The following is a 20003-nucleotide window of genomic DNA, read 5'->3' on the forward strand; positions in this document are numbered from 1 at the left end:
CATTGAGCAAACATCCACAATATCCACTAGTTTTATAATGTACCCTTCTCTCCCTGAAGTAGCCAATCTTAGATAGTGGTATAATGGCATGTTGAAAACTCAGTATGGCCTCATGTAGGACATAATACCTTGCAATACTGAAGTGCTGTCCTACAAGATACTCTGAACTACCACCAACCAATATATGGTGCTGTTTCAGAACTGTAATATGGGTCTAGGAGCTAAAGGGTAGAAGTAGAGATGATCATTTTCTATGGTTTTCTCACCCTTCAACTCTGTAGGATGCAGCATGGGGGTGGAAGACCATAGTTTTGAGATATTATTCTAAAAAAGAATACTTCTATACTTCTACCACAACATTCCTCTAACCTTTTGAGGCTCCTCAAAACCCTGGAACAATAAGCAAAATAAAGTAACTCTGTAGGCTAGAGGGATTGACCATGATCATAAAAACAAACTAACAAACAAAAAAAAAACCCTACTATTGTGCAATAGAGACACAGGAAAGTCAAGTGTAGTGTCCAGGGAATACTCTGCAGTATCTCCTAATATTGCCATATCTAGCAATAAAAGTTAAGGAAGACTAATGCAGCTTAATACAGATAAGACCACTAAGGACTCAAGAACCACAAGGAAGCTCTGGGTTGCCCTACTAGATTAAAAAACCCTAACCAGCTCAGGCTGCTTAGGTATCAAGGGAAAACAGAATGAAGTAATTGGGTAAAGAAGGTATAAATATCAACTAGAGCCTCATATCCACTTGTAGAAATGAGGACTACAGTAGCTAACCATATTTTCAACCTTGCTCTGGTTTAAGCAAAACTTAGGTATTAACCAACTTCCTTTTCTTGATGTCTTTTACCACCTATTTTACATAGGATGTTGATTTGTAATTTAGTCTATAGGCTAAAGGATATGAGTAAGTGACTGTAAATGAACTAACAAAGAATGAAAATCACCTAGAGATTTATGCTAACATTGAAGAGACTCTAGATCTCCCTGTCAGGGAAGAGAGTAAGGGCACTTTTGTTTGTGAGAGGGAAATTATTTTGTGCTAGTGAAAGAACGTTTATTGCTATCACTGTTGTTTGGAGCTTTAATGCTCTGAGGTTTAAATGACTCAAAATATTTAAAGTGCTTAGCCTCATACCTGGCACACAGTAAGCAATGCTGTAAATATCTGACATTGCTATATTTTATAGGAACATCTTGAGATATATTACTGCTAGATAAACAGGGAAAAGCAAGCAAATGGAAAAAAAGATGTCTTATTAATACTAAGAAAAATAAATTTGGGGAGGAAAGGAATAATAAAGTAAAGGAGAGATAATAAGAATAGGAAAGGAATAATAGAATAATAGCTCTTGAATTGGCAGAGAGTAACAGTTAACCCTTTTCAGCACAATACCCTTTTCTCTCAGCTGCACTAACTGCCTCTGACTCATGATTTCCAGAAGGTAAACCTCCAATGTTCTACCAAAAGAGGGAAAGAATGGGGTAGAAGTAGAAAGAATGTGAGGCATACCTGAATCTTTTAATTTCAACCCTATTATTGAAAGTCTTAGACTTTCTGGGGCGCCTGGGTGGCTCAGTCGTTAAGCGTCTGCCTTTGGCTCAGGTCATGGTCCCGGGGTCCTGGGATCGAGCCCCGCATCGGGCTCCCTGCTCCGCGGGAAGCCTGCTTCTCCCTCTCCCGCTCCCCCTGCTTGTGTTCCCTCTCTGGCTGTCTTTCTGTCAAATAAATAAAATCTTTAAAAAAAAAAAAAAAAGAAAGTCTTAGACTTTCACCTAGTCCTCTACTTCCATCTATATCCACGTCGGTGCCTCTGGTTCCTAGTACTTCTAAAATGTTGTGACACAAAAAGTTGCTTCTGCGCCTCCCCTTGTTACCTTGGGTTTTAGCTTTCCCGGCCTACTCAATCATTTACAACTATCAATTTGTTTTGTAACTCCTCTAGTTATATTATGGAAGGTTCCATCCCTTACCACTCTTGAAAAACTTCCACACCATCCTTTTTTAGTAAGAAAATGTCTCCATCAAAACAAGGAGTAAGTAAACCAAGAAACAGGCAATTGGATCCTAGGTAAAAGAGGATCTAGCTCAGAAGAGAAATAAAAAGCAGTTCCCTGAATGATGAAGGGAAATCCCAGAGGGCTGACACACAGGGCCAAAAGATCCTCCAGTACAAAATGAAACAAAGGGATGTGATACAAGGAAAAAAGCTACTATGTTACCTGATGTCCTTTAGCTTATTGTATGTTTCCACAAACATGAATAGGACATGGTCCCTGCCCTCAAGAATGTAAAAACCTTGAGACTATAAAAACATAATTGGAAAGAATGACTGTAGGGCACCTGGGTGGCTCAGTTGGTTAAGTGACTGCCTTCGGCTCAGGTCATGATCCTGGAGTCCTGGGATCGAGTCCTGCATCAGGCTCCCTGCTCAGCAGAGAGTCTGCTTCTCCCTCTGACCTTCCTCCTTCTCATGCTCTATCTCATTCTCTCTCTCAAATAAAAAAATAAAATCTTTAAAAAAAAAAAAAAAGAATGACTGTAAGGCATCTTGACATTTATGTTGTAAAGCACTACAATCTATGGGTCAGGTATTACATTCTCTGGAACCAGACTATCTGGGTTCAGTACCAGTTTCATTAATTACTAGCTGTGTCACCACAAGCAAATGGCTTAACTTTTCTATGGTCATTTGTAAAAATGGGAGATAAGAGTACCTATTTTAAAGTGCTGTTCTGAAATTAAGTGTTTAAATGTAAAACCAGTATCAGTACCTAGGACATAGTGAGAACTACGTAAGGACTAGGCTATGCCGTAACAGAGGCAGCAGTGTATTTTTTAATGATAGTCGAGGCAAACATTAGTAGATACATAAAAAATGAAGCAAGTGTAAAATCATTTAATTATTAACTTCAGGGAAAAAAAGTACTAGGAAAAATGAAATATAGTTATAGTACACTACTTGGCCCATAAAGAAATAATATTTATATAGACATAAAAATATAAGCTTTTTTTTATTATGTTATGTTAATCACCATACATCATTAATTTTTGATGTAATGTTCCATGATTCATTGTTTGCGTATAACACCCAGTGCTCCATGCAGAACGTGCCCTCTTTAATACCCATCACCAGGCTAATCCATCACCCCACACCCCTCCCCTCTAGAGCCCTCAGTTTGTTTTTCGGAGTCCATAGTCTCTCATGGTTCGTCTCTCCCTCCGATTCCCCCCCCCCCTTCATTCTTCCCCTCCTGCTATCTTCTTCTTTTTTTTTTTAACATATAATGTATTATTTGTTTCCGAGGTACAATATAAGCTTTTAATAGTGACTTCATCAGATTTGTGATAAAACTATAAAGCAGGGAAGGAGGGAAAGCAGAGGACATCTAAATCCTAAGCTTCTAAATCTCTAATGACAAGATAAAATCTAAAGTTTAAAAATCAAAACATAGTATAAACATGTTACTCAAAAATCTGGAGATGAATGCCAGAAAAAAACAATTCAAGGAGTTGAAAGTGACAGCCTCTGAGGACTGGGACTTGGGAGTAGAGAAGGATGGGGAGAGGACTACTCTTCATTCTCAAATGCTTTTCCCATACTATTTGGCTTTTTAAACTATATACCTTTATTACTTTAAAATATTTTATTTAAAGATTCTATTTATCCACTAGAGAGAGAGAGTATGAGCAGTGTGGAGGAGCAGGGAGCCTAATGCGGGACTTGATCCCAAGACCCCAGGATCATGACCTGAGCTGAAGGCAGATGCTTAACCGACTGAGTCACCCAGGCACTCTATACCTTTATTACTTTAATAAAAGTAAATAAAAAATAGTGTTTGGTAGATGTGACATAGACCATGAACTAGTATCTTTTCTAGCTGCTCTGCCAAAAAAGATAAATATAGATTCTGTGCTGGAAGTGGAAAGTAAATTTAAGCCACACAGAATCTGGACCCTTACTCAGTCCTTTACTTTTGCTCAAGTAGATAAAACAAAAACAAATATATTTGTTTTTGAAGCTCTAAACTGTCTTTTTTAAAACGTTCTTTTTACCTTATTAAATTTTATCTCTAATGTAATGAAACTCAATATGATTTAATTTTCCATCATACAGAAAAATGTTTTGGGTAAAGAAGTTATAAAAAAAAAAAAGATCTAAATGCCATTTTGGCATCCCAAATGAGCTTATCTTGCTTATATAAGAAACCTGAAACAAAATTCCTCCTGGGCAAAGGATTTAGGCTTAATAATAGGAAACTTGCATTACTGACCTACAAAAATGGAACTATTCTTAGGGGAGGGAGGAAAAAAAGATCAAAGTATACTCAGAACTTCAAGGCAAAGACTGTTAACCAGGGTCACCAGACTCCTAAGACATGCAAGATTTTGTGCTAAACATTAAGAATCAATTGGTCACCATTCTTAATAGATAACAATGTATTGTGAGGGGCCTGGGTGGCTCAGTCACTTAAGCATCTGACTCTTGATTTCATCTCAGGTCATCATCTCAGGGTTGTGAGACTATTCCTTTCACTTTTTTTTTAATTTTTATTAAATAATTAATTAATTATGTTAATGTTAATCACCATACATTACATCATTAGTTTTTGATGTAGTGATCCATGATTCATTGTTTGTGTATAACACCCAGTGCTCCATTCAGTACGTGCCCTCTTTAATACTTTCACTTGTTTTGGAATGTATCTTGAATATTACAGATTCCCCCAGGAGTCTGCTAATAACCCAAATCAAATCTCACCACACAAATAATTCTCTGTTCTTAATTACTAACATACTTTGTATGTCACTTTCAAATATTACAACATTAATATGTAGGTAATATCCAGGTACCCTGGATGGTTCTGTGAAGTTCAGTCTTAGCTAGGGTACCTAGAATGGTTCTGTGAAGTTCAGTCTTAGCTACCATCTCCACTTGAAGAAATTTGAACCATGTTTTTTGTTTACCTCATGCCTGAAGTCACAAGCCCTTTCTCTTTATCCTGCCCCTTTTTTCTAGAATTTCTTCCTTAAATACATTGAATTAACACATTTCATTTCTACTAACATTCTGAATATTTCCATGTATGCATTATGATAAATTCTGTAAGTTATTCATTAACTCTGTAATCAAATGTATTGGTTAAGATATACACAAACAATACAAAATCCAACACAAAAGATTTCTTTCTGATCACCACATACAAACTAGCTAGCAGAGATGCAATGCCCAATTCCCTGTCGTGATCAAATCCAAGAATGGGACATGGATTACACACATAATAACTGTACCTCCAAATCTGGAGATTAAAGTTTCTGATGCACATACAACCATATCTGGAGAGGAGAAGAGGGGAGTAGAGTCAGTTTGCCAATGAACCTATGTGAGCAGAGGCTGTACAGAGCCTACTCACTTGCTCTAGATACCAAATTCATATCTATTTCAGAAAGTGCTCTGGGATCTCCTGAAGCTAGAGGTTAGTTTGGACTCCTGTAAATACAGAGTATAATTTCTGGATATACTGAGTTTGCTGACCTTGCATGTTATGCACAGCCTAATGTTCAATATATCTGGACATATGATCAAGGGAAAGCTTAAGGATTGATACATAGATACAGGAGTATAGTCAGTAAAGAGGGATAACTGAAGCCACTGCAGAGGAAAAGAGGTAAATGTACTGAAGACATACACTAGAAGAGAATTCTATTGAAAGGGTAAATAGAGGAAGAGGAAAAAGAATCAGCAAAAACAAAGGAGAAAAGAGAATCCAGAAATAAAAAGAACAAAGTCACAGAATCTCCAAGAAAGACCATAGATAGGGGCACCTCAGTGGCTCAGTCCATTAAGCGTCTGACTCGATTTGGGCTTGTGATTTTGGCTTGCTTCAGGATCTCAGGATTGTGGGATCAAGCCCCGTTGTCAGGCTTTGCACTCAGCATTTAGTCTGCTGGAGATTATCCCTCCCCCTCTGCACCTCCCTGCCCACGGGCACTCTCTCTCTCTAAAATAAATAAATAAAATCTTAAAAAGACAGTAGACAGCAGTGCAGCACTTAATAGGAACTCAATAAATACTTTCTGAATGAACAAGTTAATGAAAGGAAAAGGTGTCAATAGTGGGTGGAATATAAAATGGTACAGAGAGGTAAAGTAAAAGGAGTCATGAAAAGAGGGAAGATAGAAATATATTTGAAATGTGCCTAACTTTTTAACATAGCAAGTCCATTTCTAATGATTTGTTGTAAAGATAATTATGGGCATAGAGATATTTATAAAAATGTACAATAATTTTTAAAAAATAACCTACACATCTAAACACAGAAAACTGGGACTCATCCATATACTAGAATATTATTCAATCCTTTAAAATTATGGTATACATTAACATTTATAGGTATGACAGGATGATTTAAAATTAAACTAAAAAGGCAGTGTTAAAACAATAAAACCATTTAAAAAATATATATATCCAGCTAAAACATGAAAAATTTTGGCATGAAGAGGTTAATGGTAAATATCTCTAAGAAGAAGACTAACAACTATTGTTTTGTTTTCATTATTTTCTAATTATTCTATAAAAATGGGAATTCTTTGATTAAATAAGAATTTTGAATACATTACTGATGTCAATTAGTAATAGATCATCTGTTTTCTTCAAATTAAATTAAATACTGTATATGTATTTATGTGCTCAAGTACATGTGTATACAAAATCCAAAATGTGGATGGTTTTGTAGTCAGATTATATCTAATTTCTGATATTGAAAAAGACTGCAAGAGATAATTTTAAAATTGCTTATTACTAATGTTAATCAAATTTAAGTCTAGTTAGCATCTGGGTCACTGGGAATATACAATTTCATGATTTGTTCTGATGGAATATTAACACTTATCTATGTTTGCTAAAATAACTACACTGGTTCTAAACTGAAAATTACTTTTTACTTTTCATCTTAAAGTCATCTTATAGGTCAGACTTTTTACAAAGAAGGTAGTCATAGATAAAACTGTTATACTGTGGGGCACCTAGGTGGCTCAGTCAGTTGAGCGTCTGCCTTCGGCTCAGGTCATGATCCCAGGGTCCTGGGATCAAGCCCTGCATCAGGCTCCCTGATGAAGCGGGGAGCCTACTTCTCCCTCTCACTCTGCCCCTCTCCCGCTACTCCTGTTCTCCCTTGCTCTGCTTTCTCTCTCTCAAATAAATCAATAATCTAAAAAAAAAAAAAAAAAACCTGTTATACTGTGTATATAATTTACTGTTATGGGTGTTCTATGGGTGTTTAAAGGGTGTTCTATAAATAAAGATTTCAGAGTATTTTTTGTTTTTTAAGAAAACTAACAACAGGCCACATGAGAGTTTCAAATAAAGAAGGAGTAAGTTTTAGGAGAACTATACTAACATTTCTTTAACTGTATTAAATTTAATGTGTATATTTAATGAAAAATTACTATATAAGATTTAAGTTGCTAAAAATGTGCAATTCTAGACTCTGTAATTAAAACTTAATTTGTAGTTTCATATAAAGAAAACTATTAATACTGAATGACATAATTCTTTCTCCATGAGATAGTTTTTATATTGAAATAATTTAGGCATGAGCATAACATTCCTCTAACTTAAAGATGGTTAATAATATCTTACTACTAAGCCATGATGAGCAGGATCAAAAGTTTCCAGGAGATGTGACATTAAAAGCAAAGGCAACAAAAGCAAAAATAAACAAGTGGGAGTACATCAAACTCAAAAACTTGCAAAGGAGGGCGCCTGGGTGGCTCAGTTGGTTAAGCGACTGCCTTCGGCTCAGGTCATGATCCTGGGGTCCCGGGATCGAGTCCCGCATCAGGCTCCCTGCTCGGCGGGGAGTCTGCTTCTCCCTCTGACCCTCCTCCCTCTCATGCTCTCTGTCTCTCATTCTCTCTGTCTCAAATAAATAAATAAAATCTTTAAAAAAAAAAAAACTCGCAAAGGAAATCATCAACAAAATGAAAAAACAACCTACTGAATGAGAGAAAATATTTGCAAATTTTATCTCATAAGGGGTTAATAATATTCAAAATATTTAAAGAACTTACACAACTCAACACCAAAAAAATTTTAGAAATCCAATTCAAAAATGGGCAGGGGATCTGAATAGACATTTTTCCAAAGACAACATGCAGATGGCCAATAGCTACATGAATAGATGCTATCAGGGAAATGCAAATCAGAACCACAGTAATATCACCTCACACCTATCAGAATGGCAGTGCTGTTGGTGGGAATGTAAACTGGTGCAGTCACTAGAGAAAACAGTATGGAGGTTCCTCAAAAAATTAAAAATAGAACTGCCACATGATCCAGCAATTCCACTTCTGGGTATTCATCAGAAAACAAAAACACAAAATTTGGAAAGATTTATGCACCCCATGTTCACTGCAGCATTATGTACAATAGCCAAGATATGCAAACAACCTAAATGTCCACCAATGGATGAATGGCTAAAGAAAATGTAGTATATATACTATGGAATACTATTTAGCCATTAAAAAAATGAGGTCTTGCCATTTGCAACAACATGGATGGGCCCCGAGGACATTATACTAAGTGAAATAAGTCAGGCAGAGAAAGAAGTACTGTATGTTCTTACTAACATGTGGAATTCCAAAACAACCAAACTCATAAATACAGAGAATAGACTGGTAATTGCCAGAGGCGGGGAGTGGAGAGTGGGGGAAACGTGTGAAGAGAGTCAAAAACAAAATTCCAGTTAAAAAATAAATCAGTCATGGGGATGTAATGTATAGCATGGTGACCGTAGTTAATACTGCATTGCATATTTGCAAGTTGCTAAGAGAGTAAATCTTAAAAGTTCTCATCACAAGAAAAATAATTCTTAACTATGTGTATGGTGACAGATATAAACTAGACTTCTGTGGTGTCCATTTCACAATATATACAAATATTGAATCATGTTGTAACCTGAAACTGATATATGTCAATTATATATCTTAACTAAGCCTCAACTTTGGAAAAAAAGAAATTATAGAGGATAAGAACCCCAAGGTTCCTTAACTGTTGTCTGTAAAAGGCAATGTTCAAGAAAATAATTTGCACCCAAACTTTTCAATAAATGTACAGCTTTCTTAAATTAAAAAAACCAACAGATTTAGCAAATAAATGTTAACCAGGGGCGCCTGGGTGGCTCAGTTGGTTAAGTGACTGCCTTCGGCTCAGGTCATGATCCCAGGGTCCTGGGATCGAGTCCCACATCAGGCTCCCGGCTCAGCGGCGAGCCTGCTTCTCCCTCTGACCCTCTCCTCTCTCATGCTGTTTCTCTCTCGCTCGCTCTCTAATAAATAAATAAATAAATAAAATCTTTAAATAAATAAATAAATAAATAAAAAATAAATGTTAACCAAATAATCAAAAAGTACCTAGCAATATGGTGAACATGAAAGTCAAAGAAAATGATATCCCCTTAGGAAGTTTAAGTTTTAGTCAGGGTGAGAAATAAATATCAAATTTGTGGGAACGACTATAAAGGCAAAGGACATGCAGGGAAAAGACAAGATCAAAGTGTGCTGTTGTAAGTCACAGAAGAAGTAATTCATAAAGCCAGCTTTGCCTTGAAGGATGAGTCAAATTTTTATAAGATGACAAAAGTGAAAGCAATATTCAAGACAAAAAAAATAGGTATACAGGCAATAATAAACACTGCGCTTCAGAAGAAGTCTAACCTATTCAGCATTAGTTCAGGCTGAGGAAAGGTGGAAAATAATGTATATAGGAAAGGTGTAGGTATATTATGGAGCTGAAAGCCACATAAGGAAGTCTGGAACTGCCAGTTATTTAAAATGCAAAGGTGGGGAGCTTTATAAGGATGTGTTTTTTTCTGCATTAATTACCTCACTTTTTTATTACCTTAGTATCTGATTCCTCATTAGGTAGTAAGGTTAAAGAGAATGAGCACCACATCTTATTTACTCATCATTACATCCCCTACATCTAACACAGAGCATAACAAGCGCTCAATAAATATTGACAGAGTAAATGAAGTAGAGAAGAGTAAACTAACAATTATAAATATTAATCTGCAGTCATATTAAAGAAGTGCTGCATATCTCATGTCACTACACTAAGAAACCTGGATTAGTTTAATCTCCCTCCTGGGTAGAGAAGAAAATAAGATCGAGGACTTAGGTAGGCAGGTTAGGAAATGGCAGAACATCCTTCTAACACAGGTGGACACAGGGAAGGTGGGAGGCCAATGAGAGCAATAACGTCCTCATCTCTCATAGTAGAGAGTCAATCAACATTGTCTAAAAGTGAAATATAATGTTCAAAGCACTTGAAATGTTTTACATAATCTTTTTTTTCTTAAACTTAGAGGAATCTCTGGGGAAATACTAACACCTGGAGTGAAAAAACAGTTATTTGAAATTCAGCCATTTCTTCTGTCTCACTAGTTTTTCTTTTCCATAAAATCCAGTTGGAATTTAAAATTTAAATTAAAATGGTAAATTTAAATATTATGATTCCATTTTTATAAAATAATCTCCATATATCTATTCTTCTGTATGTACATGCACAGAAAGATGTCCAGAATAATTTTCCTCAATGTTAATGTTACTTTCAGATAGGTGCAGGGGATTAAGAGTATATTTACTTGATGAGCACTAAATAAAGAACTGTCGAATCACTGTATCATACACCCGAAACTAATATATAACACGGTATGTTAACTACACTGGAATTAAAAAATTTTTTTTTAAAGATTTGATTTATTTATTTGACAGAGAGAGACAGTGATAGAGGGAACACAAGCAGGGGGAGTGTGAGAGGGAGAAGCAGGCTTCCCGCTGAGCAGAGAGCCCGATGCGGGGCTCGATCCCAGGACCCTGGGATCATGACCTGAGCTGAAGGCAGACACTTAACAACTGAGCCACTCAGGTGCCCCTGGAATTAAAATTTTTAAAAATAATGTTACTTTCAGAGTTAGGAAGAATGTCCCTTATGTATTATAATTAGTCTCCTGTGTTGGTTAATTTCTTTATAATAAAGATAAATCACTGTTTGAAAAACAAAGAAAAAAAGTTAAGATGACTTTCAAGACTGAGCAACTGAATAGTTGGTTGGGCCAGTTAATGAGATGGAAATAGAAGATTGATTTTGTTTTGTTTGTTTTTATGGGAGAAGATCCAAAAGTTCAGTTTTAGACATGTTAAGTTTGTGATGTCCCAGAAAGGTACGAATTGAGATGTCAAGAGAGAGTTGTATATTTGAACCTGGTAACTCCGAATAATGATTTAGGTTAGGGATATAAATTGTGGGGCACCCACGGACATACAGGATACTTAAAAGTAAAGGTGTAGGTGGATGAACTTGGGGTAGAACAAAGAGGAAAAAGTGCAACTGGGACAAAGTCCTTAGTATTCCAAATTCTAAAAATTGCTTAGAAAATGCAAAAGAGAAAAAATAGCAGCTGTGGAAGTGTCACAGAAGCAAAGAGAACTTTCACACAGAAAGAAATGGTCCACTCCATCAAATGCTGATAGTTATAATAAGAAGAGAATTAAAAAGAGAAGAATCTATTACATTCATCAGCAAAGAAGCTACAAGCGACTTGAACAGGATGTGCAATTCTGACAGAGTTAATAGAGTCAATGTCAAATCTAAGTGGGCTGAGAAGTAAAGAGAGGTGAGCAAGTGGGGAGAGTTTGTACAGACTACTTGCTATGGTGAGAGGAAGAGAAACAGGACAGTGACTTCAGAGACAGGAGGTCAAGAGAAATTTCTTTTTGAGTGTGTTTCATTGTAAGATGAAACATGTGAGGGCATGTCTGCACCCAGATACCAAAATTAGAAAAGGATGGGCTAGAAGTGGAAACAAAGAGGATAGGAGGGCTAATCAAAGGAGCAACCTTCTCATATATTAGTCATTTACAAGATTTCTAGGATCTGAACAAATAAAAATTCAGAAATTTACAGAGAATGTGATTCTATTAAAAAGTGAAAATCCATGGGGCGCCTGGGTGGCTCAGTCGGTTAAGCCTCTGCCTTCGGCTCAAGTCATGATCCCGGAGTCCTGGGATCGAGTCCCGGATTGAGCCCAGCATCAGGCTCCCTGCTTAGTGGGAAGCCTGCCTCTCCCTCTCCCACTCCCCCTGCTTGTGTTCCCTCTCTCGCTGTCTCTCTCCTTGTCAAATAAATAAACAAAACCTTTAAAAAAAAAAAAAGTGAAAATCCACATTTCACTAAGCCCTGAATTAGCCTCATCTAAGTGCTGTGGCAAACCTACAGAAACTGTATTAAATTTACCCTTATTCAGAGGGGGAAAAAGTGAATGGAACAAGCAGTGCTAAGTATAGAAAGCAAATACACTCATGAGATGATCTACTGAAGGGAACAGTATAATAAAGGTACAATTAGAAACAAAACCAATGTAGAAAGTAAAGAAAATGATGTAGGTAAGAATCCAAAACACAGAGAACCACAAGATTTATAGAATACAAAGCTACAATATAAATTATCACTATTGGGCCCCAAAGATCAACACTAGACTGAAATTATTAGAAGAAAGTAAAGTATCTAACCTCAAATGTATGACTTAAAAATATAACTGAATATTATGAACATAAACTTTGAAATACAATGAAATAAACATATTGTCAAAGAAAAACTTGTTAAAAAAGCACAAAAAATAAAATGCAAACTTTTCCTCAGAAAATGATTTGGTCTTTTTCTTTCTCTTATTCCTGATGCTGTAAACATAGCAAATTACTTGGCAGCATGTAGAAGACTACTGGGGTACTGAGAGAATGAAGATAAAATTTACTTCCTAGTCAAACACAAAAATCATATAAAGCAAGCAGATATAAACACTTGAAGTACTACTGCTACTACATCTATTATGAATATTTTTATAGTGCTTGCTACATGCCAGGCACTGTTAAGTCATTTTGATTTTTCTTATGTAATTCTCGTAATAGTTCTATGAGGAAAATAATATAATTTTCCTCTGTCTTACAGATGGTACCTGAGATCCCAACTCACACAGCTAGTAAGAGCAAGCAGTCTTGACTCGAAAGTCCATGTTGCTAATCTAACCACCATACCACCATACTACACAACTCTATTACATGTATCATTCATACATATTACATGTATGCATTCCATTTGAAAAAAGCACATGCTATGCAAATTAATGTATTTTATTCCCTGGGGCATTTTACTTCTTGGATGGCTTTTTACATGAATTAAAATCCTATTATTATTTTTTTAACAAGAATACTAGGGGAAAATACTACTATTCTTTATATAAAGAAAAAGACATTCACTCACTGTATCAGTAAAAAGAGGCTAGAATCTATATTCTATAACTACAAAACTCAGAAATATACTTGCTATGCAGAGGCAAGTTCTACTGAATAGATTTTTCCCAGTATTCTTCATCATTGCTTGCTATATGAGGTACCTGATGCTATACATGAGAAGTTAAAATGTAAGGTGAAAATACATTTTGAGATAAAGGACACACCACTCAAAGAACTATAATAGCTACAATTTTTCTACCTTCTTTGAACTAAAAGTCCAAAAATGAAACTCAGCTATTAATGGTAAAAAAACAGTTTGAGTATAAGATCTATAATATATACTACCATCAGAGATTCTAATTTTAGAAAAGTGATTGATTTATTTCTTAGGTAGAGCATTCTCACTGACCCCCTCCCTGTTGGCTGAAAAAGTTACTTTGCTAGTAGAAAGGGGAAAAAAAAAGAATCACAAACCTATTCAGCTGTTTTTAAAAGTGGTAATTTATAGGTAGGAAAACAAATTATAGGTCTATATATGACCAAAAAGGTTTAAACCTTGGGAAAACTGAGATTAAGGAATAATGGTTAACATCGAGGAGCAAAATCTGAGCCTCAAGATAAATCATGCTTTTTCAGGCCTCTTTCAAGTCTCTATTATGGAAGGAGTCCCATCAAATACCAACCCAGGGAAACCCCAGTTGACTCCCAAGTAAACTGAAGAGTATGCAAAATGCCTCTTTTTAAAGAGGCATTTGTAATGTAAATCAAACAAAAGTGGAAGACATTGTACTAATACAGAACCTAAATGTAGACAAAAGCCATTATATAAAAACCTAATAGCTATATTTATTTTGTCTAAAGTTACAACTTACCTTTAAACATGCTTTAAAAATTTGCTCATTTTCAATACTTTTTGAAAGTATATAGAACATATGCTTAATTGTTTCTGCAAGATAGAAAATGTACCTCAGGTAAAATTTAGCACCTTACCTTAGACCAAAGATGTGTGATTGTTCATAGTTGAATAAAGAACGAATCTTAGCTTCTGAATTCAAAATTGTAAGTCTATCTATAATATCCTGAAAAAGAAAGAGTTGGAATGAGACCATTTAAAGAAAAATCAACTCAACAAAGATTTATTTAGATTTATGGTTCTCAAACTTGGCTTTACATTTGATCATCTAGAGAGAGGTTAAAAAAAAAAAAAAAAGATGCTCAAGTCTGACCCTTAGAGATTCTGAATTAATTGGTCTAGGTGTGTCTGGGTATTAAGATTTGTCAAAGTTCCTGATATGAGTCATCTCATGTTTAGCCAAAGTGGAGAATCACTAATTTCTACCCCATTCTGGTACTGCATGAGCAACTTATCTACAAACGTAAAGCATGAACAGTGGATTTAAATAGTTTTATCTAGTAGCTGAGATTTTGTTGATAGTCTCTGCTCATGTAAATCAGTGGTTTCCAACCCTGGTTGAAAATTGGAATTACCTAGAGCTTTAAAAAAAATTATATATACATATAAATATATGAATAATGCCCAGGCTCTACCTCAGACCAATTAAGTCACTATCCTTGGGGGTCAGATTCTGACATTAATACCCTTTTAAAAGACTTCCAAGCTGTTGCAATGTGTAGCCAGACTTAAAAGTCATGATGCAAGTGTAGAGAGAACCTGATGACCCAGGTGCCACCAGCCATCCCAAGCCCTGACCATGTAAGCCAACTATGCGATTTTGAGCACTCTCTAAAAGTATTTTTTTATAATGCCCTGCTTTGTGTATTTCTTTGGGTTTAGGCCTAAGAAATTTATACACAGATGAATACTTGTCTCACTCACTGTTCATTTTCCTAACCAAGAAACTTGCTACCCTCCAGTGAGTTCAAATTGAAGACTTCTGTGACCTATGATAGGTCAAAATGAAGGTTTTGCTAGGGAGTAAAGTCATGTAATATTTACAGAGGTCTATGTGGATGATAGTACAAATGTCATATGATCAAATAAATAAGAAGCATGGAAATGACTTTGCAAGGTTGAAGAAATAATGAATCTTTTAAAATTTGAAAAACACAAATCGAAACATAGTAAAAGCTGGATTTTGTGTCAACTTGTATAGTAAAAGTTTATACCTAACACCTAGGAATGCATTTATTATCATTCTACAGATATCTTGTAAAAATGTGTAAGTACTAACACAAAAGTTTATAATCAGCAAATATTAAATAAACTGCCTAACATGAATAAAACGATTGCTATCTTAAAATCTGTCATTTTGTCTGCTTCTTAGCTGGGCACTCCTTGTTTCAAACATTATGATAGAACATGAACTAAGTAATTCATTCTATTGCCAGCTTCACATTCAGATTCTCAATAATTTACCCACTCTCTTCTTTTTCCTAATTTCTCCTCTGACAGTCCTGATTAAAAACAGTGACAGAGCCGTGGAGCTCTGCTTGACTTGTCCAGCACGTGGATACTATTCAGTAGTCTTTGCAGTTTATATATGGAGAAACTTGTTTGCCAAGTGTTGCTTCAAAGAGGTATTTTTACTGCTTAAAATAATTTAAGAAATGATCACTGTTTTATCATAATCTTCACAGATTCATCTAGAATTATGTATCCCTGGCCTTCTCTTATCTGAGAGAAGAGAATCTGCCAATCAGTTCTATGCATAGTAGCTTCTGGAAGGATTACTACAGATTTCTCTTCATTAGTAGGATACTAGTATAGTGGACTGAAATTTGTCCATCTATCTGAATACTAAGCTCAGACCTTGACAGCCAGTGACACTTTGGGACTCTATAAAGTTCTAGTTCCATACCTAAGTCCTGGATATATTAAGAATAAAAGAGAGAATGTATTACCAGCAAGCTAATGGAAGAGGAGATTGCAGTGATCTATCAATGATAATGCATTTTCAGAGAACAAATGTTACGGTAAATAATTTGTTCTTTAAAGAGGATTACACTGATGGATCACCACGTAGGGAAGAAAACGAAACTCCTGGGAAGCCTGCCTTACGGAGAACTTCAGTTTCTAAGCACTGCAACATGTGTCAATAAGGCAATCACTTTTCTAAATGAAGCAGCATCTTCCTTACAATGAGCTAGTGGCAAGTAAGGGACTCAAACAAACAAAAACAAAAACAAGTCTGAAATTCTTTCAAAGGATACTGTCCAGCTGGAAAATACATTCAATGATCTAGTAGGCCAGAATGAGACCAAAACTCGGAAAACAAAGGAATATCCATTCACATAAATACATACATGCCTGAGGGCCGGCTGTGAAAGGAGAGGGAGAGATCAGTTATAATGCCAATACTCCTGCACCTGCACCACTAGGAGTGGCTTGTGACTGGTTAGCCCATGAGCATCCCCAAACAAAAGTCAACCTTCAACGTTCTTCCTTGGGATTTTTCAAGCGGGAGGGGTCTTAATCCATTCTGGCTGCTGTAACAAGAGTACCATAGACTGGGTGACTTATAAACAACAGAAATTCTATTTCTTACAGTTCTGGATGTTGAGAAGTCCAAAATCAAGGCACCAAGATTTTGTGTCTGGCAAGGACCCACTTTCTAGTTTATAGATAGTCATCTTTTCACTATGCCTTCACATGACAGAAGGGGTCAGGGATTTCTCTAGAGTCTATTTTTTTTTCAATCAGCCATAATTGCAGCACCTCGGATAAACCTCATTGGCTATGATACTGCCACTGTGCAAAACCGGAGGGTTTTTGTTTTTTTTTTTAAAGATACTACTCCCTGAAGGCCCACCTCCAAATATCACATTGGGGATTAGGTTTCAACATATGAATTTGAGGGGTACACGTTCAGTCTACAGGAGGGAAGTAGAGGGAAAGGCCACTGTCCTATTTGGAGGCATAGTGAGTTAAATTGTGACCCCCCAACAAAAGATACGTCCACATTCTAATCTCCAGAACCTATGATTGTTACCCTATTTGGAAAAAGAGTGTTTGAAGAGGTAATTAAGAATTCTGAGATAAGATCATTCTGGATTAACCCAAGTAGGCCCTAAGACTGTGACAAGTGTCCTTAGAAGAGAAAGACAAGGGGAGATTTAAGACAGATGAGGGAGAGAGCCTTGTGAAGATGGAGGGCAGAAACCGGAGTTATGTAGCAACAAGACATGAAATGCCTGGAACAACCAGAAGCTGGAGGAGGCAAGGAAGAATTCTCCCCTGGAGTCTTTGGACAGAATGTGGCCCTATTAACACCTTTATTTTATTTTATTTATTTATTTTTTAATTTATTTGTTTGACATAGAGAGAGACAGCAAGAGAGAGAACACAAGCAGGGGGAGTGGGAGGGGGGGAAGCAGGCTTCCCGCCGAGCAGGGAGCCCGATGCGGGGCTCAATCCCAGGACCCCGGGATCATGACCTGAGCCAAAGGCAGACACTTAACGACTGAGCCACCCAGGCGCCCCAACACCTTGATTTTAGACATCTGTCCTCCAGAACTGTAAGAGAATAAATTTCTGTTGTTGTCAGCTACCCAGTTTGTGGTCATTTGTTATGGTAGCCATAGGAAACAAAGACAAGGGGAAATGGTGAAGATGTCAGTATAGAGTAACAGGTAGTCCTATGTACTCTCCTATAGAGAACACCATCTCAAGAAGAAAACACTAATGATAATTATACCAGACAATTCTATAACATTTATTACCTGCCAAGCAGTGACTTAAACTTTTATATTTCACTTAATTCTCACAACAACCCTGGGATAGGAACGTTATTGCTCTTTTTTAACAGAAAATTAAAGTTTACCTTTTCTGAGGTCATATAGTTTGTAAAAGGCAGAACTGAGAATCTAATCCAGGCAGTCTGGCTTCAGAATACAAACTCTTAACCACTACACTATGTATAGCTTTCAATAAAGCCAAGATAGAGAGTAGTAACAGGACAAGATGACACAGAGAGACAGACAGATGTGAACCTGACTACATTTGAAGTTCTATTTCTACTTGTCCTTGTTTTTTGTTTTGTTCTTTGCTCTTGTGGCATAACGAAGTCCACAAATATTTTATTTAGCATATATTACACATCTACTGTGTGCCAGGCGTTATGCTAAATACTGCAAACATATTCTCAGGGTTGACAAAGAGCTTAAAGATTATGTACTACAACCATCCAATAGGTTCTTGGATATGATCTACAGTATCTCCACCAAAAAGAACTCAGGATAAGGAACTCACAGAATCCCAAGGCAGCCTATCCCACTTTTAGTCAGCTCTGACAATTAGCAAGTTCACCCTTAGGTTAAATAATTGTTTATACTCCTTGGTTATGCAAAGAGAACTATAATCAGCTATCACCTCTTGTTAAGAACATGGAATACTCCTGTCACTGGTATTGGCATCCAAGTTTCTCAGTTATCTCCCACACCGTTACTCCACACAAGCTGCAGATGTTTATTAGAGCCAACAAATTTTTTTTAAGATTTTATTTATTTATTTAAATTTTATTTTACTTTATTATGTTATGTTAGTCACCATACAGTACATCATTAGTTTTTGATGTGGTGTTCCATGATTCATTGTTTTCGTATAACACCCAGTGCTCCAAGCAGTACGTGCCCTCCTTAATACCCATCACCAAGCTAACCCATCCCCCTACCCCATCCCCTCTAGAACCCTCAGTTTGTTTCTTGGAGCCCATAGTCTCTCATGGTCATCCACCCCTCTGATTTCCCCCCCTTCATTTTCCCTTTCTCCTAATGTCCTCCATGCTATTCCTTACATTCCACAAATAGGTGAAACCATATGATAATTGACTTTCTCTGCTTGACTTATTTCACTTAGCATAATCTCCTCCAGTCCCATCCACGTTGATGTAAAAGTTGGGTATTCATCCTTTCTGATGGCTGAGTAATATTCCATTGTATATATGGACCACATCTTCTTTAACCATTCATCTGTTGAAGGGCATCTCGGCTCTTTTCACAGTTTGGCTATTAGGGACACTGCTGCTATGAACATTGGGGTGCATATGGCCCTTCTTTTCACTACATCTGTGTCTTTGGGGTAAATACTCAGGAGTGCAATTGCTGGGTCATAGGGTAGCTCTATTTTTAATTTTTTGAGGCACCTCCACACTGTTTTCCAAAGTGGCTGTACCAACTTGCATTCCCACCAACAGTGTAAGAGGGTTCCCCTTTCTCCACAATCTCTCCAACATTTGTTGTTTCTTGCCTTGTCAATTTTTGCCATTCTAACTGGTATAAGGTGATATCTCAATGTGGTTTTGATTTGAATTTCCCGGATGGCTAATGATGATGAATATTTTTTCATGCGTCTGTTAGCCATTTGTATGTCTTCTTTGGAGAAGTGTCTATTCATGTCTTCTGCCCATTTTTTGACTTGATTATTTGTTTTTTGGGTGTTGAGTTTGAGAAGTTCTTTATAGATCTTGGATATCAGCCTTTTGTCTGTAGTGTATCTTCTCCCATCCTGTGGGTTGCCTCTTTGTTTTGTTGACTGTTTCCTTTGCTGTGCAGAAGCTTTTTATCTTGATGAAGTCCCAAAAGTTCATTTTTGCTTTTGTTTCACTTGCCTTTGGAGATGTATCTTGAAACAAGTTGTTGTGGCTGATGCCGAAGTGGTTACTGCCTAAGTTCTCCTCTAGGATTTTGATGGATTCCTGTCTCACATTGAGGTCTTTCATCCATTTTGAGTTTATCTTTG

At 36.5% G+C, this 20003-nt stretch overlaps 1 protein-coding gene across 7 annotated transcripts in view; it reads right to left on the reverse strand.

Moving 5' to 3' along the window:
• The window catches only part of TBC1D32 (TBC1 domain family member 32), a 208581-nt gene that overhangs the window by 97716 nt on the left and 90862 nt on the right, over nucleotides 1-20003 (reverse strand). For all 7 annotated transcript variants that reach the window (XM_034990457.1, XM_034990456.1, XM_034990455.1 and 4 more), the window contains one exon: nucleotides 14297-14385. In XM_034990457.1, coding sequence (XP_034846348.1) covers nucleotides 14297-14385 — 89 coding nt within the window. The remainder of the gene's footprint in view (nucleotides 1-14296; nucleotides 14386-20003) is intronic.

Source organism: Mirounga leonina, unplaced genomic scaffold (assembly GCF_011800145.1).
Source record: "Mirounga leonina isolate KUSES-001 unplaced genomic scaffold, KU_Mleo_1.0 Mir_53, whole genome shotgun sequence".
NCBI lineage: Eukaryota > Metazoa > Chordata > Mammalia > Carnivora > Phocidae > Mirounga > Mirounga leonina.